General features: G+C 50.1%; 1 protein-coding gene across 2 annotated transcripts in view; it reads right to left on the reverse strand.

Annotated features, from left to right (window-relative positions):
- The window catches only part of GMDS (GDP-mannose 4,6-dehydratase), a 411,761-nt gene that overhangs the window by 238,862 nt on the left and 151,435 nt on the right, over positions 1–21,464 (reverse strand). For both annotated transcript variants that reach the window (XM_045162304.1, XM_045162305.1), the window contains exons 2-3: positions 8,186–8,378; positions 7,149–7,253 (exon numbers count right to left, since the gene is read on the reverse strand). In XM_045162304.1, coding sequence (XP_045018239.1) covers positions 7,149–7,253; positions 8,186–8,378 — 298 coding nt within the window. The remainder of the gene's footprint in view (positions 1–7,148; positions 7,254–8,185; positions 8,379–21,464) is intronic.

Consider the following 21,464-nt stretch of genomic DNA (forward strand, 5'->3'; position numbering starts at 1 on the left):
ACCTGGGCACGTGGGGCTTGTGGGCTGTTTAGGAGCATCCCTGCCCCCAGCACCCCTCCCTCCGGGGGTGAGAACCAAAAGCGTCTTCAGGGGAATCACATGTCCTCTGGGGGCAGGTCACATTCTCCCCACCTCGCTTCCATTCCAGTGGAGAACCTCTAGTCTGGAGGGTTAATCTTATATTTACAGCAATGAATAAAGAACAATCTTTAGAAAACTAAAGGGGAAAACTGTCTAAAATTTTACTATGATTTGAGTACTTAATTCTCTCAATTATACTTTTTAAAAATCTGAAGATTAACTTATGTTAATATAGTTAAGACATTTTAAGCAGCAAAATACTTGGCAAAAAAAAAAAGCTCAAGTCTAAACCTTAAAACCACAAGTTCATGAACCTTCCAGAGTCTCCCAGTCAGGTGAATACTGTGTTTAGACTGATATATATGATTTCTTACGAAGCCCATGTTTAGAGGAATGTGCTATAGCATCTAGAAAAGCCCCACTCCTAAGCAGTCGCTGGACACACGCGTTTACGGAGTCGAGCTGCGAATCACGGGCGTATCTAAGGCGCTTTACCACTCGCACTGTCGCATGGGGTTGTGATGCATTTTGCACGAGCTCTGCTTTTCCTCTTGGCCAGCTCTTGGTGATGCTCAAGGTCAGTTTTTTACCTTAAGTCACATTTGTATTTTACTGTCATAAAACTAATGTTTCATTATGATCATTTCTATTAAACATCTGAAAGGCACAGTGCGTTTAACCAGAAGAATTCACATCTTTCACCAAAGATATGAGCCATTGCTTCATTCCATTTTGAAGCCCAGCTCTGCTTCTGGGGGTGACCTGCTCCAATGCCAACTCCAAAGCGTCACCACGGGTGATTTCTACAGATACAAGCAACGTGGAGGTCGACCCTCCATCCCCAGGGCTGTGCCAGCCCTGCGTTGACATCAGTCAGTGCCGAGACCTTGAACACCTCACCATCATGCCGCTTCAGCTTCTTCCGTAATGAGACAAATGGGATGAAAAGACTACACTCCTCCTCCTCAAGGATCCTGAGCACCTCGGGGAGCACACGCAGGAGGGTGGCCGCTGCTCGGCCCTGAAAGCTCTTTCAGAGAAACGGCGTCACCTCATGGGCCACTATGTACTTTTACATTAAGAAATCTTAAAAAACAGAAGTGTGTATGAATTACCACATACACAGAAAGAAATGTGTACGTTTAACAAGCCTGTCAAAATATCTCTACAAGTATCTTTAGAGCACTGGATGAACATGTCAGCTGCAGCAAAGACAGCTCGTGAGCACAACGGCCTTCCCAGTGGGCTTGCTTTCAATGTTCCAATCTATAGAAAGTCTCATATTTTATCACGATAACCAATACATTTGAAAAGAAACTACTTTCTCTTCACAAGCTACTTTAAAGTAATTTTAAAACTTCTCAGCATTTTTTACATAGTCTAATTTCTATAGTTAACAGCTCTGTGACATCAGTCTCTGATTAGCTTTCCAAAGAAAGAGCAACAAAAACAAAAAGATTCTTTGCATATGACATTTTCCTCACAGAAATGTAATAGTTCTAGACAAAAAGCTCAGCCTTTATTTCCTAGAGAGGGAATATACAGACCTGTGTCTTCACAAGTAAGCTGGCACCTCTGCCACAGGTGTGGCAAGCAGAACACCGCGTGTATTTATGCACACGTAGAAATACGTAAGGAAAACAGACGACGAAGCTCAAGTTTAGAGAAACAAAAGGAGAAGTAAAAGATTTTCAGATGCGTGTCCAGTTTTGTGGCATTTCTCCACGAAGTAAACCAACTCTTCTTTCAATTTAAAAAGAATAGTCCATTTTTACTTCAAAGGGCTGAGTGCACATGAGTGAGAGCAGCGTGCTGGTGTCTGAGCATCACTGCATGCTGCGAGCACGCGGTGACGCGCTGCCATCCTGTTATGGCAGACACTGCTAGACATTAAACTATCACTCGTTGTTAATGTGCTGTAAATGTTACTCAAGGGCCTCCGCTTTCTTACAAGCAAACCTGAAGCATGAGCCACACGGCACCTCTAAAGAGCGAGCAGGGGGAGGCTCGCCTCTGATCACGGGTGTCTCCACCAGATCGGGGACTCCAAGTGGTCACTTCTGGGCCAATGAGAACAACCCCACCCACCTTCAGAGCTACTGTGAGCTCACCACGTGACGAAGTAAATAAGCGTCCTTCCAGAGAACCACCAGGACTGCAAGGAAGAAAAGACACATGGTGCAGGGGAAGCCAGCGGCCGCGTGCCCGGCAGGACCAGCCCAGCCGCCAGGTCGCCTGGGGGCCTCTCGGTGCCCAGCTGACAACATGCTGCAGGAATCCTGCTGCAGGCGGGTTAACCACTGACTCAACGCGATTCATGTTTATTGGAAGCCTTTCTATAAAACTACCTTGCTGCCTTGGGAGAAGCCCATACTATACACAGTTGAATGTTTCTTACTGTGGAGGCTTCAGCTGTTCCCAGGGGATGGAAAGTGGGGAAACAGCAGATGTTTTCTTAAAGGGTCAGACAGTCAACTCTCGGGGCTTTGCAGGCCCCAGGCCTCCAACGTGGACACAGCCACTGATAATGTGCGAGTCCTGGGCATGGCCGGGCTCCTGTGACCCTTCACTTACAAACACAAGCAGGTGGGCAGGACTGGGCACACCAGCCAGAGCTGGCCAACCTCTGGTCCAGAATATCTCTATATGAAAAATACCTCTTCCATAAAGTCAGAGGTTCTCATGGAATGTTATGCAAGCAGTCAAAAAGGGCCTTGTCAATTAGCTTCTGTTAGAGAAAAAGCAGAAAGCAGCCCTCATTTCAGCTGCACCTAACAGGCCTTCGTGATGCTGCACCTTCACTGACACTGAGCTTCCCCGCTGCAGCAATGAAGCAACAGTGGGCCAGAGGCGACGGGGAAGCACGGGGGCACGCGCCCAAGCTGCTTAAGAAGACAGATTCCAAGCACCAGGGTATCGCCGGCGAGCAAACAACAGGCAGTTTTAAAGAGGAGCTCTGTGTGTTTACTAAGGTGTGTCAGAGAGAATCTTCTACATCGTTTCCTGCCAACAACTATGCACACGGCAAACAAGCTGGAAGGACGCGCCGTCCGGCACAGGGGGCAGAGCCGAGGCTTGACAGTGACCACAAATGGAGAACGGTCTTCACAAATATCAGTCACTATGCTCTACATCTGAAGCTAATATAACATTTAGTAAATGTTTAACAGCAGGTAGGCTCGAAAATTTTTTTCATGTTTAATATGAAAATCACATGAAAATCATTGCAGATGGTGACTGCAGCCATGAAATTAAAAGACGCTTACTCCTTGGAAGGAAAGTTATGACCAACCTAGATAGCATATTCACAAGCAGAGACATTACTTTGCCAACAAAGGTCCGTCTAGTCAAGGCTATGGTTTTTCCTGTGGTCATGTATGGATGTGAGAGTTGGACTGTGAAGAAGGCTGAGTGCTGAAGAATTGATGCTTTTGAACTGTGGTGTTGGAGAAGACTCTTGAGAGTCCCTTGGACTGCAAGGAGATCCAACCAGTCCATTCTGAAGGAGATCAGCCCTGGGATTTCTTTGGAAGGAATGATGCTAAAGCTGAAACTCCAGTACTTTGGCCACCTCATGCGAAGAGTTGACTCATTGGAAAAGACTCGGATGCTGGGAGGGATTGGGGGCAGGAGGAGAAGAGGACGACACAGGATGAGATGGCTGGATGGCATCACCGACTTGATGCACATGAGTTTGGGTGAACTCCAGGAGCTGGTGATGGACAGGGAGGCCTGGTGTGCTGCGATTCATGGGGTCGCAAAGAGTCGGATACAACTGAGTGACTGAACTGAACTGAACTGAACTGAGGCACTGTTTTAGATGCTAAAGATGAAAGACTATAACACACTCCCTACCATGAAGGAATTCTCAGTCTGCTAAAGAATCTCAAAAAATTAACAATTAACTGTGACAAAACAACAACAGTATTATCAGCTTAATTTAATATGAAGATTAATTTCCAAGTTTCAAGAAATGCTGTGGGTATTCACTATTAGATATCTTATCAAGCAAGTATCACATCATTTTCACACATACCACTATTTTAATCATTTTCCATTATTCAATTATATGGATGAAATAAAAACTGTGATGTCATAGGCTTTCAGAACAAGACGAGGTGGTATGCGCTACGGGTCCACCTCTGCACGTGACGACGAGGAGCAGTGTGCAGGCGCGGCGCCACGTCTGTGCTGAGGTGGGGACCTGCGGGCCGTTTCTGCAGGAGAGTCAGCCGAGGCCTGAGGGTGGGGCTGGAGCCTGATGAGAAAGGGGGCTTCTCTCCACATAACCTCCTTCTACTGTTTACTTTTCTTTAAACTAAAAAAGAAGTATTATTTTCCATTTTGATTGGCATTTCTCTAATAATTAGTGATGGTGAACATCTTTTCATGAGCCTATTAACTATCTATGTCTTCTCTGGAGAAATGTCTATTTAGATCATCTGCCCATTTTTTCATTGGAGTTCTGATTGGGTGTTTTGTGGTGTTTGTTTGTTTGTTTTGATACTGAGCTGTATGAGTTACTTGTATATTTTGGAGATTAATCCCTTGTCTATTGCATCATTTCTAAATATTTCCTCCCATTCTACACATTGTCTTTTCATTTTGTTTATGGCTTCCTTTGCTGCGCAAAAGGTTTTAAGTTTAATTAGGTTTTATTTGGTATCACCACACCAGTGAGAATGGCCATCACCAAAAAGTCTACAAACAATAAATGCTGCAAGGCGTATGACGGAAAGGGACCCTCCGACAGTGGTGGTGGGACCGTGAGCTGGCGCGGTCATTGTGGAGAGCAGCATGGAGGTTCCGTAAAGCAGCAGCCCGGCCTTTTTGTCACCAGGGACCTGTTCATGGAATACAAGTTTTCCGTGGACTGGGGGTGGGAGAGATGGTTTCAGGACGACTCAAGTGCCTGACATTTATTGTGACTTTATTTCTATTATTACATCAGCTCCACCTCAGATCATCAGGCATTATTATACCCCTGAGGCTGGAGACCTTGCATTAAAAAACTAACAGAACCACTACATTACTTAGCAATCCTACTCTTAGACATACACCTGGAGGAAAACAAAATTGGAGACGACGCATGCACCCCAGTGCTCAGTGCAGCACCATATACGAGAGCCAAGGCGCGGAAGGAACATAAATGTTCATCAGCGGAAGGATGGATACAGACGATGTGGTAGATATGCAACAGAATATTTACTCAGCTGTAAGAAAGAACAAAATAATGCCATTTGCAGCAACATGGATGGACCTAGAGATTATCATATTAAACGAAGTCAAAGACAAGTGTCACATGGTATCACGTGCACGCAGAATCTTTAAGTTATAAATGAACTTATTTACGGAACAGAAACAGACTTACAGACACAGAAAACAAACTGTGGTCACCAGTGGAGAAAGGCTGGGGAGGAGTAACTGATGAACTGACGATTGTCGCGTGTGCCCTAGTGCACACAGAATGGGTAAGCAAGAAGGACCTGCTGCGCCGCACAGGGAACTCGACTCGTTTTGTAGTCACTTATATGGGAAAAGAATCTGTGTGTGTGTGTGTGTGTGTGTGTGTGTACATACATATATATATTCAGTTACATTATATACAAATCACTTAATTATACACCGGAAACTAACACCATTATGAATCAACCATACCTTAATAAAAAATAAAGACTCCTTTTAAAAATAAACATTTTTAAACAGTCACTGACACCAGCGCAGACAAACGGCTCTCACTGGGAGGCGCGCGGAGGCCTGAGGGGTTTCCATTTAAAACTGTAAATCTCCTTATTCCACAACTAAGAATGTTTTTCCGTATCCTAACCTAACCCCAAACAACTGAGTTTTCTTTTTTTGCCAGTGGAAAAGTTGAGGGGAGAAGCACAGCAGACAAGACGCACTGACGGGTTTGCGCCTGGGAGGCCGGACGGTCCGTCCCCAGCACCCCGGCCCGGTCAGACGCGGGGACGGCCGGGCGCCCCCTCTCCCGGCTGCTCGGGGCGCCCCGCGGCGCGGCGCCGAGCCTGCTCACTGGCTCTCCCTTCAGAGGCAGAGACGGCCGCCGGGCTCTGATGCTCCAGCACTCCATCGTGGGAAGTTCTAACTGGAGCAATTATAAAATTAAAATGTGCTGCCACTAAACATACCAGGGCCAGCGCCACTCCAGTCTTTCCTCATGACTTGCTGGTTTCATTACGTGGCTACACAGTCACATAAAAATTCACTGACCAAGTTATAAGCATTACTAACTGTTGGGCATGAAACAACCTACAATGCTGGTTTCTCATTCGTTTTCAAGCTAAAAGCCTGAATGACAGTGAAATTTAATAAAACTTCCTAGAACTAAACAGATGACTTTCACTTTGTAGGTGTACATGTTTTGTTAAAGATTTCTCATGCTTTAGTAAACCAGAAATAATGAAAGGAGTACACACTTTCTTATTTAAAGCCTAATATTTGGAAGAGGAGAGTTGGCACGTTGCTCACAGTCTCAAAGGCAACAAGCCAACGCAAACAAACGTGATTCTCTGAAAAAGAAAATACATGAAGATTCTAAGTACAAGCAGTGATTTCAAATGTACCTTAAGACACGCTCTAGAAGCACAGAAACGCCTGGGTGCTTGTTGACTGGAATGTAAAGAAGGAATATTGAGTACACAGCTGATTCAAAGTGAGGAAGGGGAGACTCCAAGGTGGAGGCTTTGGAGCAACAGCGACACGGGGAAGAAGCCCTGGCTCCCGCCCGGCCCCTCGTATTCCAAGGACACCTCCTGACTCCCGGGTTCAAACACGCGTGGTGAGCGCTTCCGATGGGAATGGTAAGCCTGGGGCGCACTCAGCTCCATCTGAATAAACCCCTATCAAAGCTAGTAGGCGATCCAGGCTGGGCTCCCGTGTCTCCATCGCCTGCTTCCCACACTCGCATCATTAAAAGCAGATGTGAAGCGGCCCCGGGCTGCACAGCACACGTGTACAACCCATGCACACACGCGCGCGCACGCACACACACACGCGTGTCCCTGCCTGGAGCCAGGCGCCCTCCTCCCATCGGCACCTGCACGGACCTCTCCGGGGGCTCTCGTGGTTGAAGAGGATGCCGTTCACTGCGAACAGGTTGTACGCCTCCCGGAAGTTCACCACGATCCAGTACGCGTAGAGCTTCGCTGCCCCTGTGGGATAAACGTTTAAAAGCAAATCAAAGACAGCGTCGTACTGTAAAGCAGATTTTCACTCAAACAAGTAACAACTTGCAGAATTTACAGCTCACGATGTATCAAGATAGGGAAAAAATGAATCAAAAGCCAAGGACAAAATAAAGGTTCCTTTGCCAGTTAGACATGAAACAAGGAAACACTTAAGTCGCTTCCCTCTGTAACGGCCACAGCCCTGCCTTCACAGCCTAACTCAACTGCAGTGCGCGGCACAGCAAAGCGACCTTTCTTAGGCCTCGGCCCCTGTTTCTTTAAGGAAGCAGTAAGTGAAAAACCTGAATCTTGATATTCTAGCTGCTTTAAATTTTATCACTAAAGTCTTCTGTGAATATTCTTTTTATAAATATATTAGATGCGATAGATTTGTCTATCTGTTTTAGGGTTTCCCTGCTGGCTCAGATGGCAAAGAATTTGCCTGCAATGCAGGAGATCAATTCGATCCCTGGGTTGGGAAGACCCGCCTGGAGAAGGGAATGGTAACCCACGCCAGTATTCTTGCCTGGAGAATCCCATGGACAGAGGAGCCTGGCAGGCTATAGTCCATGGGGTCACAAGGAGTCAGACACGACTGAGCGACTAACACTTCCACTTAAGGGTTTGAGCTCAGGGAGAATTTAAACTGGGAAATGGAATAAACACCAGACATATCACTTCAGCACAACCCACAACAGTCCAGTATGAAGAATCTTGGAGGAAGCAACTTCCCTCTCACAGCGCTCTGTCTGGAGGGTGCGGTGAGTCAGCGATTTCACCCCAGAGGCAAGGGCAGCAGGACCCCCTGCCTGCGCACAGGCGTCTGGCCGGCAAGTCACGCACCTCGGTCCGTCTGCATAGCCACCGCCCACCACGTGTCGCCAGCCCCGGAGCAGGACGGGGCCACACGTTCTCACCGTAAGGGGAGCGCGGGTAGAAAGGCGTGGTCTCCTTCTGAGGTATCTCTTGCACCTTCCCGTAGAGCTCACTCGTCGAGGCTTGGTAGAACCGCACCGAGCTGATAAGGCCGCAGGTCTTCACCGCGTCCAGGAGCCGCAAGGTGCCCACGCCATCCACGTCGGCCGTGTACTCCGCCAGGTCGAACGAGATCTGGAGACAGCAGGTGCCGATGCGGCCACGTTAGTGCAGACCAGCAGCAAAGACCCCCAGAGGCAACGGCTGCAACTGCTACTCGGAAGGGCTCTGTTTGTGGGAAAGTATTATTTTCCAGCAGCAGAGTAAGAGTGTGGATGTCATCAGTTTCTAACATCAGGTGGATGAAAAAATACCTTAAGAAAGTGGTATCAATTCCCTGTGTAACACAGGGAATGCCTGAACCACATACATCACCTGCTAACTCCAGGCTCAAGTCCCTGGGGCTGGGCTTCTCAAAACGCAAGCCTCTGCTCCACAGAATCATCAGGGTGCCTGGGTGTCCCCGAAAAATTCAGCTGGAACCAATCTCTGGGTGGGGGGTGGCTAGGAATCCACATTTTCAATGAGCCCCGTTTAATTGTTATGCACAGATTAAGTTTGGGAACATGTGATTAGAACACAGTTGATTATTAAAAGAACTGTTTTATCTTCTATTTTTAATTAAGCTACAAGCATGACTTTTTAGTACCTTATATTATATACATAATGATGCTGAAACTCCAGTACTTTGGCCACCTCATGCGAAGAGTTGACTCACTGGAAAAGACTCTGATGCTGGGAGGGATTGGGGGCAAGAAGGGGATGACAGAGGATGAGATGGCTGGATGGCATCACGACTCGATGGACGTGAGTCTCAGTGAACTCCGGGAGTTGGTGATGGACAGGGAGGCCTGGCGTGCTGCAATTTATGGGGTCACAAAGAGTTGGACACGACTGAGCAACTGATCTGATCTGATCTGATACATAATCATATAGGCTTCCCAGGTGGCTTAGTGGTAAAGAACCTTCTTGCCAATGCAGGAGATGTGGGTTCAATCCTGGGTTGGGAAGATCCCCGGAGAAGGAAATCCTCCAGTATTTTTGCCTGGAGGATCCCATGGACAGAGGAGCCTGGTCGGCTATAGTCCATGGGGTTGCAAAGTCGGTCATGATTTAACGACTAAAAAACACACATATCTTTTAATTATAAGACACACTGAATACAGAAAGATGCTAATGCATGTTGAGTTGATGGGCTTTGAAGAAGAGGGTGTTAAGGAATCACTCAGTACTCTGCAGCTCTCACATGTTTTATTTAAAAATAAATGTGACCAATGTGCTTTTTACTTCAATTAACTGTAAGTATAATAAATAAATTAACCTAATATTAAAATCTCCTAAACTAATAAAAACCGTTGTCTGAAAATCGCTGTCCTGGAGTACTCACGGGCACACACACCCAGGCAGGTAGGCACGCGGTCAGCCTCGCGCTGCACGCGGCGTGCCCCGTCCCGGGGGCCTGCCCTGCCCTCCTCTCTGCCCACACAGCCCAGAGGCCCGCACGTCCGTCCACCCAGCCTTCACTCACTGTCCAGCTTCTCCATTAAAACGAGGCTCCTGAGGGCAGAGATACCTTGTGTTGAGCAGGAGCCCTGGGCCTGAAACGTGGCTTGTGCCAGTGTTTGGGAGATGAATGAAGACAGCATGTGAACCACTGAGATTTAAATGTGGAACACAGAAATATCAAATAAAACTACAAAGACTACGAGAAAACACGGGCTACCAGAAGACGGAAGAAGGTTGATAACCTAATCTTACTGAAATAGTTACAATTAACAAGAAACTCGGTCAATTTCAAAACTTCGGCGTAACAGTTACAGCAAAGGCTGTGCAGCCCCGCTGCACAAAGACGCAGAGCTCAGAGCGAGGGCCGTCAGGAGAGCAGGCGCCGCCCCGACACGCTCACCGCCAGGCCCATCAGGACAGTGGCAGGGCCACCGGGACCCAGGGCGCGTAAAGCCCAAGGAAAATAGGAAACTTAAGTTCAAATATACAGCAGATTGCTCTGATCAACATTCAAAGATATAAACATGTATCCCAGAGTTATCCTCATTCAGAGAGGAGTGGAAATCTGAGCCTCCCACCCAGAGTGCTGTGGGGACCCCGATGGAGGAGCTGGAGGCCTGCCCTGCACCCCGCATGACCAAGCAACGCGTGAGCGTGGATTCTGGAAGCGTGCTTACTGGACCAGCCCGGCTCTCGGCACGGGGCTCACGCCACGCAGGCCCAGTAAGGTCGGCAGTCACGGCACCCTCACACCCCTCCCGGGCAGCACCTCCTCCTGGCGTCACCTCTGACCTCAGAGCCCTAGCGCCCACGGTCTAGTGGCCCAGAGCCCCCAGGACAGGAGCCGTGCATGTGTGTGTGCGTGCCTGTTTTCCTGTTTTCCCGCCAGTGGGAACCTGAACACAGAGGATGGCATGGAGTCTGAAGTGCAGGCAGGTAACTTCTAAGTGACCTGAGCATACAGTTAATAAGGGAGTGGACTTTACGCGGGAAGCAAACTTGATTTCTGAAATCTCAAGGAAGGAGCCAGCGTTGCCTGAGTACAGATGTTGCCTCAGACCCTCAGAGGCTGCTGCTGCAGGAGAACTCCGTGTGGGAAGAGGCAGCCGGGCCCTGGGCGCCACCTCCGCCTCCGGGAGACGCGGGACCACACAGGCAGCCGCCCGCTGCCGCGCCTCCTCAGAGCTGGAATCTGCAAGTGAGAGTATTAACCAAGGAGAGCAACAATGAAACACCCGTCTCCACGGACACGGCGCTTGGTGGGCAGCGCTCAGTGGGCAGCCACCTCCTCGCATCTGGGACAAGAGGAGATCAGAGCAGGGCGGAGGGGCCGGCAGGGGGCTGGCCCGGGGGGCTGCAGCCTGGCAGAGGGGCTTCCTGGACGATCTGGGGTGAGGGGCAGCGCTGTTTATGGGGCGTGCACCCCGAGCAGCAGGGCACCCGTCCTAAGTGCAGGACCTGCAAAGGTGAAGGAGTCCCCCCGCCTGCCTCCGGGTGCAGAACAGCGAGGGGAGTGGAGGGGCCCTCAAGGCTGAGGCTACTGGAACTGAGGGGGTGGGGCTGAGACGGCTACAGGGTCTGGGGACCACGGCGGGTAGGGGCCCAGAAACTCAGAGGAGGGGAGAGGGCATGGACGGAGGAGAGAAGGCTCAGGGAGGAGACACCCACGCAGCCAGTGGAGACAGGGTGGGAGGCCCCCTGATGGGGGGGTCACCCTGGCTGTGCTGGGAACCAGAAGGCTCCAGCTCAGACGGGAAAAGCCAAGGACAGAGGCCGGCCACACTGGGGGAGGCGGGGGTGCAGTCTTGCTCAGTGGCCACTGGGCAGCCAGTGATGGTGCCAGAACAGAGGAAGGGCGTCGTTTCAATCGGGCCTTTGCACTGTGGACTCGCCCCCAGCCTTGGCTCTCTGTGCCTCTACACCAGAACCTCCTGACACTCACAAGCCCAGTTTTATACGATCTTTTCCTTATCTCACTATAATTATATTTTTATTCAAAAACATACAATGATAACTTGAAACATCTAACAATCATAAGGTTATCAGTCCGTCAGCGTGTCGAATTCTACCCAGACTAAACAAAGGGGACTGCTGCTGCTGCTGCTAAGTCGCTTCAGTCGTGTCCGACTCGGTGCGACCCCATAGACGGCAGCTCACCAGGCTCCCCCGTCCCTGGGATTCTCCAGGCAAGAACACTGGAGTGGGTTGCCATTTCCCCCTCCAATGCGTGAAAGTGAAAAGTGAAAGTGAAGTCGCTCAGTCATGTCTGACTCTGTGCGACCCCATGGACTGCAGCCCCCCAGGCTCCTCCGACCATGGGATTTTCCAGGCAAGAGTACTGGAGTGGGGTGCCATCTCTGTGCAACTCTACACACCCAACTCAGTTTCCATTGGAAGTGAAAATCGCTCAGTCATGTCTGACTCTTTGCGACCCCATGGACTACACATCCCTGGAATTCTCCAGGCGAGAATACTGGAGTGGGGAGCCTTTCCCTTTAGGTTTTTTAAAAAATATTCCAAGTGGACTAAAGATTCCCACAGGGAATCAGAACATTCATGGTGTCTGTACAAGATAACCGCCCCAGGCACCGTGCTCCTGACAACTCCAATCTCACGAGAGCCGTTTGTCCACTGCCCACGTGGGGGTCCCCGTCCCCCACCCATCTGATCAGCACACAGCAGGACACGAAACCGTTTGTGGAACAGACAAAGGACAAGTTTCGACTTCTCTCCCGATTCCACTTTTCATCCATAAAGACGAACAGAAACGCTGACTAATCAGAACCTTGGCCCAGTCTCTCAGAACCCACACCCGCTCCATGAACAAGCTCCCCCCACCCACGTCGGGGCCTGATGCACACAGCCACACGGCACATCGCTGCATCTTCGATTACTCTACGGTCTGGATCACGGCAGGCTCCTGACCTCGGTAACTAGTCCCAAAACCACATAGGTGTATGAAGGCATTAATGTGACACTGTTTTTGGACAGATAATAAAAAAGTGAATGACCAATCTAGCTCTGAGCCCTAGCTGATAAAGTTCACAACTTCAGTCTTCCGCATGGCTCTGATCACACACACAGGGAGGCTCTAACTGCCCTGAAGCCTGGGGCCAGGAGGCCTGGGAGTGACTGGAGGGATTATCTGCATCAGGGGGACTCAGGCAAGAGCCTTAAACACTTAAGCAAGGGATTAAAGTGTCTGTTGAAGACAGTCCAGAGGTGACCACAGGATTTGACTCTTGTCGCCCGTCACCACGCAGGCAGTGGGGACTCGGGGAGCCCTCGGGACAGACCGAGTCTGAGCAGCGGCTCGGTAATGCACAGGATGACCGAAACGGTGTCCACTCTTAGCATAAAGCATCCCTTTCTCTTTCAACCACTGTCATGACAGCTGGAGTGGCCACTACTACACACTGGAGTAGGAATTCAGCACTTCCCTTTGCATCTAAACAGCTAACTGTTCTTTAGTCCACAGACCATCAGGACAGCAACCACAAAACGAGAACTACTGGAAACGCTCGGTGGGCCTGAGAAGCTACAAAGCGCACAGCTGCAGGAACGTGGGTCCCGTTTTGTGAGGGAAGAGAATTTCATTAAGACGAAGAGGAGCCAGAGCTCCTGGCAGGAAACTAACAGCTCAGGGAGATTTAGCCTCAAGGCAAGTGGCGTGTCCGAGTGTCCCGGCTCAAGACAGACCACAGCAGCAGCGCGGCGTGTGGGCACAAATGGTTTTCTGTCCTTTTTGCCTCCATTTCTCTTGAGGTGCTTTTTCTCCCAAAATTAGCACATAAGCATATAATGTACCAATTTTAGAAGAAATAACATACTAAGCCATTGGGGGAAATGAACAAAACACGTCAGGACACTGAAAACTGGACCGAGGAGGCCGTGCATTTAGATGAGAGAAAGAGAGAAAGGTGACGGCAGCCACACCCTCAGACCCCACAGAGCTCAGGCTGAGAATGAGAAAGGAGCAGTCTCACTGTGAAGAGCAGAGATGCAGAACAGAAGGCAGTGCCCCCGCCCGTGCGTGGGGAGGCCTCCGGTCACCACCCTCCAGGAGCGCCTTCTGCATGCACAGAGTCCGAGAGAGTCCAGAGGACTCAGAGCAGCCGTTACGCAGGCAGAGGGCTCAGGAGGTGAGATTTCTTTCCATTGTGAGCTCTGAGACAGGAAGTGGGTGCAGTGACTCAGGCTCTGTTAAATAATAGAGGATATGAATAGAAAGATGATAAACCTGCTCATTAGGATCGAGAAGACCTGACCGGGGCACACCCTTCACTGAAGTCTGATTAGGCACTAAATTAACAAAACAGAAGTCCGTCTTCAGCTGAGCAGCGTTTTGAAAAACAATCTGCTTAATATGCTCCCTCTGGAGCAACCCATGCTCTTGAGAAGCAGGTTGTGCATAAAAGAAACCACGGTCTTAGGGGTAGGCACACGCCTCCATCTGCTCTCCATCATGCCCAGTGCAGGGTGATATTCCGTGAGGACACGAATAAAAAGGAGCCAAGTATTCCAATACCTCCAAACACGGCAGATCTCCTCAGAAAGGACAGGGACATCGAAATCGCTCCTTCCTCTCAGAACGCCTTTCTCTAAACCCCAGTGTCCGTTCTAGACCAGAGTCACTCCCACAGGAGCAAAATGATGTGAAAACCTGGGGCAGCCCTAAGGCTGAGGCAGCTCAGCGACTGCAGGCTCTAGGGGAAAACATCATTACCAACAGCGTTGCTGCTATTAACACTTTGAGTATGTGTTTAGTGCTATTAAATGGCATTTTAAAAGTAGTATTTTCTATAACAAAAAAGTGCATAAGCAGGTATTAGCCATACACTTTCAAAATGTGAAAAAAAATACTGTGTTTTCATGGGTTTTTTTCCACATTGAAACTGCTGTGTGGTACAAAATTTAGATTTTACAGGAAAACAAAGGTCACGCTGGACAGGGGATATGTCTTACTCTCTTTTGAACACCATCCAGTGTGATGCCTGCAGACGTCTGTCCCCCTGAGGTCTGTGAGCTGATGTGACTGAGCAGAGACAGGAGGCCGGGTGGGGGGGCAGATGGCCACACAGACTGCACGTCAGACCAACAGACACGAGACCAAGAGGAAACTGAGTTCAGAGCAAACGGGGAAATAACAGCATCCAAGTCAGAGCTGAGCAGGGAAAGAGAGCACTAGAATGAGCGTGTGAGTTCTCAGAAGAAGGAAACGCAGCTTGCCGTGAGAGCAGCTTCCTTGGGTGAGGAAAAGACGCCTCTGGGTGTGTGGCGGGCGGTGACAAACGAGGAGAGGGTGCCACAGGAGGTGCTGGCGACAGCTGGTCGAAACTCTCGGCTTTCCTCCTCGTGTTGTCAACAACCTCAGCCTCAGTGCCTTTCCCCCACATACAGGCCTTTCCAGGCTCATTCCTCTGTATAACTGAGGACACCACACACGTGTCCAGCAACCATCCTCTTGACTGACATGATGGTCAGTGGGAGCAAGGGAAACAAAGGCTCCACGTTCTATTCCAAGCAGCCAGTGAGCAACGTGGCCAGAGGTGCAGCAGGAAAGAGGGCTGGCCTTGAAGGAGAAGGGCGTCCGGGCAGCCTGGGCACCCCACCCTGCACAACGCAGCTGCTCCTCGTGACCCCGATGTCCATGCTGAGTCTACCCCCGAACACCCGGGTCTCTCACCATGACCTTTGCACAGACGCAATGTTCCAAACACACCTCCCAGCCTCTGGTCCTGGCCTTTCTAAACTCCATCTTCCACGCTACCAGAATGACCTTCCCAAAATGTAAAATCTAATCAGGCCACATTCTTCTTGAAGTAGAATGGCTCCTCACAGCATTCAGATGAAGTTCAAACACCTTAGTTTAAATAATTCAAAAACAATTATTTACTCATGCTAAAGAGAGAACCAACAAGATCTACAATTCAGGAGAGAATTTACACAAGAGGAAATGAAAATAACAGCACATTCTGAAAATGACCTTAAATATTCTCCCTAAATATCTCCTTCATGTTGACTTCATATACATCCCAAAGAGACCAAAAAATTAATAACATCAGCTAAAAACAGGGAATAATTTTTGAAAACAGGCAAAATGAAACAATAACAGAGTGAAAAAGACTGAAAATACTGGAAATAAGCAGTCAGTGAAATCCAAACTGTGGCGACTGAAGACAGGCAAAGTTTTTAGAAAAGACGCCTAGAAACACCACAGCAAAAGTACACACGGAAAGAATGACCACATTTTGTGAGACTTGGGTTTCTTCAATCTTCAATAGCTAGCACAGAGCCAGGAATGTCGCCCCAAAACACACAGATGCAGTGAAGGGAGGGAGAGAGGTGGGGAAGGCTGATGGGCCAGGGAATGAGAGCTGGATACAAGCCAGGTCCCCGGAGTCAGAGGCGGCCCGAGTTTGCCGCCGTGAGCCTGCCCTGGCGGAAGCAGGGTGAGTCAGCAAGTGCACGTGGCCTGGGGTGCACGCAGGGCTTTATTCCGAGCAGAACTGCTTTGTGTCTGGATGCAGAAAGCTTAGGCATATTTATGACGGCTTGAAAAGTGGATGACCTAGAAAACTAGTGAGTGCCAATAATTTCAAGTTTCAGCATTTCTGTTATTCAAAAGAACATCACTTTCCTCTAAGATTTATTATAGTAAGACAAGGTCTTAAATCATAGGTAATCTGCAAATGATGTTCTTTGTGTTCTTAAAAATGTCTGAGAAAATGACCTTCCCTGGGAGTTCTCTGAGTGAGATGAGATGTTGGTGCCTGCTCTGCCTCCCTGAAATGTTAGGTGCCCTGGAGAGTAACTGCCTGGGCAGTGCCAGTGCGGCCTGGGCAGGTCCAGCCTCAGCAGGGGCACCTCCCGCGATGCCAGACACTGCAGCCTGGGCGCTGCTAAACTCGCCACCCTCAGCGACCCTGGCGTTCCATCTGCAGGCAGTGCCAACGGTCTCCCCTACGAAGCCAGTCTTTCACTGCCTTAAAGAGAGCAGAGTACACACTACTAATTAAGCCGCAAAGCCAGTTGAATTAAGTTCATAAGGATGCAGTGCAGCATGGCCACAATGGTTTAACATCAGCTTATCTTCAAACTTCTACACAAAGGTTTAGAATTCACAGAAAGACAACGGCAATGTGAAGATGCCCGAGGGCGAAGGACAGGCCTCCCGAGACCCTGCGAAGCACCAGGGTTCTGACCCCAACAGGAAACTTGAGTCTGGCCTGAGTTTTACTTGTCACTCCCCTCACTGCTGTTAATTTAATGACCCGGGCAGCTGTCAGGGAGACTTGGTAAGAGCAATTCATCTTCCAGGGTCGTCTCCAAACCACGCTGCCAAAGTACCAGGTTCAGACCACACAGGGTTTGAGAGTGAGGGGCGGGGTGGGGACAGAAGGAGGGAACAAGTGAAGAAGCCCTGGGCCCCGATTTACGGAGGCGATGCTGAGCCTCTTCTGTGAGAGCACAGGAAACCAAGGGCTGAGCCTGAGACTGTGCTGCTGTCTGAACCAACACCGTCCCCCACGGAGAGGGCCACACGGCGCCCTGGGCGTCTGCTCACACAGCACAGGCCGGGCCGGGCCGGGCCAGCATCGGCACTGCGGCGTGGACGCGGAGACGCAGAGCAGGGACTCGGGAAACCACCGGGGAGTCGGGTACAAAGATGTGCAAGGAGAGCCCATTCGTTCCCCTTACTTGTGCCAGGAGGAAGGAGGGTAGAGAACGTGGGAAAGGAATGTTTAAAACCTGCTTTCATCTGGTTTTCATTCTTTTCTACATATTAATATGTCCAGATAAAATACCCTCAAAACGTAAAATCCACTGCAAGTTGTAGTGTCTCTCTAACGGGCAAGTTTCTCACATTTTATTTTACTTTCACTTTTTGCTTCAGATACGCTGAGTCATGTTATTTGCAAAACTAGCATCCGAGCCACTTTAAGTCCTCTTACTGTTCATTCAGTTAAGTATTACAGAGCAACTCTTGAGGCCCTGTCCAGACTCAAACGAAACATACAAAGGTCTCTGCCCTTGCGGGGCTCACTCTCCGGTGATGGGAAAAGAGGAGAGACAATAAGAAGAAGAAGACCCACAGCGAGTCCCAGGAGATGAGAGGTGTGCAGGGAAAAGCAGGGCATGGTGACACGGACGCCGTGAGGCTCCCTGAGCAAAGGGGCGAGCGCAGGGACAGACACGCGGAGCCCCCGCAGCTCAGCTGCGTGAGGCTCCGGGGCCGGCTGGGCGCTGGGCACCTGCCCAGTGCTCTTCCAGTGCTCAGTCATCTGTGAGTCAGAAACCACTCTTATATCTATTTTACATCTGGAAAAAATGAGGCTCAGGGCAATGAAGGAGCTTGCCTAGGTCACAGCCGGTAAGCGGCAGAGCTTGGATTAACACGAGGGGAAGAATAATAATAATGGAAAACAACCAAAGTGCCACCAACGCCCCGGGTGCGCCTTCACATTAGTGCTTCCTCAGCAGCAAGCCAGACACAGAGCCGGTGCCCCTGTTTCTCTCTGCAATTTAATACCAGGACGATGCTTCCCTTTTTCTAAAAACTGTGGCTGGCTGTGATTTAGAATCCGCTTGCCTATGGCAGTATATATTTAGGCCGTTTCCACCATTCGGAATGTATTTCCCCATAGGTGTAGGATTGCAAACAGTGGCCTAGTTTTCATACAAGCCTGTTTCATTCAGAATGCGCTAAAAAACACATGGATTCAGTTTTTAAAGGGAGGGAATAATTCTGGTCTTCCCATGAGGTAAACGATGCACTATGTTCTGTAACTTGTAGCTTATAATTTTCACAAAGCATCAACCAAGCAAAGCAAACATTACTCTTCAGCAAACACGGAGGGCACACTTCCAAGCCTGGGCACTGAGCGGAGTCTGGGGACAGAAAGGTGAATGAGGCTCTGCCTCTGTTGTCCAGGAGCCCGCGATATATCAGGACACACACACACACACACACACACACACACACACACACACAGAGTGACGTAGAAACACTGAAACCTCTTTAAACCAATCGGAGCTTCGGCAAGCGATGACAACACTGGCGAGGGAGGGAGGGAGGGAGCAGGCCCGGGGAGCCGGCAGCCGAGGACCGTGGCGCTGAGGTGAGCCGGGCCAACGGCGGCCCTTGCCGACAGGCGGGCGGGGAGGACGTCCCCCGCGCTGCACAGACAGGGAAGGTGCAGGGGGAGCCCATGCGCTCAGAGGCAAGGGGGACTTCCCCTGTGAAGAAGCAATCACCTTGAAATCACCCTACGTCATTTGCTGCTTAACTGCCTGTGGCCACAGCTTCCAGCTTCTTCCTCATCTCCACTCTTGCACCCAACAACCAGCTGGGTCACAGGGTGGCTGATGAACAGAAGCTGGTTCTGGCATAATTTGTGGGGGTGAATTCTTCAGGGGGCCTAGGCGGGGGCAGCAGTACCTCTGCCCAGCTCCCAGCGGGAGAAATCAGGCTCTGGGCTGACCACTCTGTGACAGGCTTCCTCCCCGTGGAGTCTCACTGCTGGGGTCCCCGCTGGGGCCCAGCCTTGCAGACCAGCAAGAGGGGGCTACTCACAGCTGCCCTTTCTGCCATTTCTCCAGTTCTCCTCCTCCCTGCTCCAAGAGACTGCCTCCATCAGCTGGGACTGGGCTCACATCAAAGTGAAAGAAAAGCTCAAAAAGAGAAGCTGACACAAGTTGAAAGTCCCCTTCCCCTTGTGTAAGTGCCCGGGGTAGCACCGCAAGCACTAAGGATGCCAGTTCTCTCCACGGCTCTGCTATCCACGTCACAAAGCCTCCAAGCCCCGGCCCAAAACGGCTGCCAAGATTCCTGCCACCACACCCACCCTCCCACCAAGAAGATTCCTCCCCTTCCCCTCTGTGTAGACACACACACACACATGCAAACACATTTTATAGACTGTAGCAGATGTCATGTCTATTTGAAAGTAATTTCATAGAATGCAGTCACATGCCCAAACAAATTATAAAGGGAGTTGGGAATGTAATTATTATAAGAAGACGATATACTCAGATAAAAACTCAGAACTGTACCCCTGAGAAGGAGAAAACGGAAGCTGAGGGACAAACCAAGCACTTCTGCCACACTCGCTAAGCAGACCTCCAGTCAAGGAGCGATACGCCAGCCTTTCTGGAAGCTGCACCAATTCCCCAGTAATTCCTGCAATGTCCCCAACCCTGGGCCTGGGAAGAGGCACCCACAGCACCCCAGGAGGCTGGTGCTCATGCCTGATGACCCCTCCCCTCTTCCTGCCCATCTGCTCTGACGGCTAGGGAGAGGCCACTACAGGGTGGAGGGGGGAGAGCCCAGAGAGGACAGAGCTGGCCCAGAGGCTGCTCCTGAGGCCGAGGAAGGGCAGCGAGAGGCTGCCGACTCCCTGAGCACATGAGGCGGCGTCACCCTGGGGCCTCCATCTTGGGCTCAAGTCACAGGCCCCTCAGCACCCACCCACTGCGGTCTTCCTAGAAGAGGCTGACTCTCTGCTTCGTTCCCAGGCGATGCACCTGGAGGGGAGGGCCCCCTTTTGGCCTGCGGACCCCTGTGGAGTTTGTCCCCACTGGCCATTTGGTGGGCAGAGGCCCCCTGGGAGAGCAAAGAGACCCACGGTGCCGCGGGGCCTCTCCAACCAGCAGCGCTGGGGGGTTCACACCTCGCTCCATAAGGAGCATGCAGCACCCTGTGGGGGGCAGAGCATCCAAATCAGAGGGGGCAGGCCCCAAAGCAGCAGGCTCAGGAAGCTCTGAAGACGCATCACCTCCAAGCAGGACAAGAGCCACGTGAAATTACACAGAGAAATGGAGGACCCAGAAAGCGTGAGGAAAGTGAAAATACGGCTACTCAGATGAGACGCCCAGTGGAGACATGTGACCTAATAAAACACTTAAGAAAACCAAAGTCTTGGTTTGAATTCCAAGTCGATAATCTCCCCGAACATACAGGAATAGCTGCGCACACCAGAGAAGCGTAACGTGGCAGCCGGGGGCGCCCACAGCTGCAAGCTGACGGGGAGGAGCTGGAGCCGTCGCCGGGTCAGGGAGACCCTCTGAGCATCAGGCCCCCGGGTGCTGACCAGACCCCAGACCTGGGGGGTTCTCAGTGCAAAAACAAGGAGAAAGTCGCCATGAGCCCCCAGCAGGAGCAGAGGAGGGCAGGGAAGGAGGAAACCCATGGGGAGCGGAGACGATCCTGAATGCTAAACACAGATGACGGAGAGGACCGTGACCCCCGAGCTGGAACAAGATGCCACAGTAACCGTGAAGATAAGAGAAAACCATTTTTCTGAATGAAAAGACTTGGAAAGCGCGCCAACGCCTTCTTCTCAGGAAACATACTACCTGAGGATGTACTTCAGAGAAAATAATGGTGATGAATAATGCAAGCAGTGAGTGGCAAACTAGGAAGATAATAAGAGTCTCAATCAGCCCAAACCCCATCCAACAAGGCAGCTGTGGGATAAACTGCAATTGCTCAGAAAGACGGTAAAATAAAAAAGACATGATAAAAAAATCTGACCCAGTATTTAAAATATAGATTATTTCTTTAAAAAAACCCTAGGATTCAAGTAGGAAAGAGGAGCTAAGCAAAAAGCATGCACAAGATTTCCTTTCATCCTTGGCAAAGATGCAGTAACATGCAGATACTATTAAATTCTTGGAATTCATACTTTCAAATATTCTTATGAGAAAGAACCA

The sequence above is a fragment of the Bubalus bubalis genome, chromosome 2 (genome assembly GCF_019923935.1).
Source record: "Bubalus bubalis isolate 160015118507 breed Murrah chromosome 2, NDDB_SH_1, whole genome shotgun sequence".
NCBI classification, from domain to species: domain Eukaryota; kingdom Metazoa; phylum Chordata; class Mammalia; order Artiodactyla; family Bovidae; genus Bubalus; species Bubalus bubalis.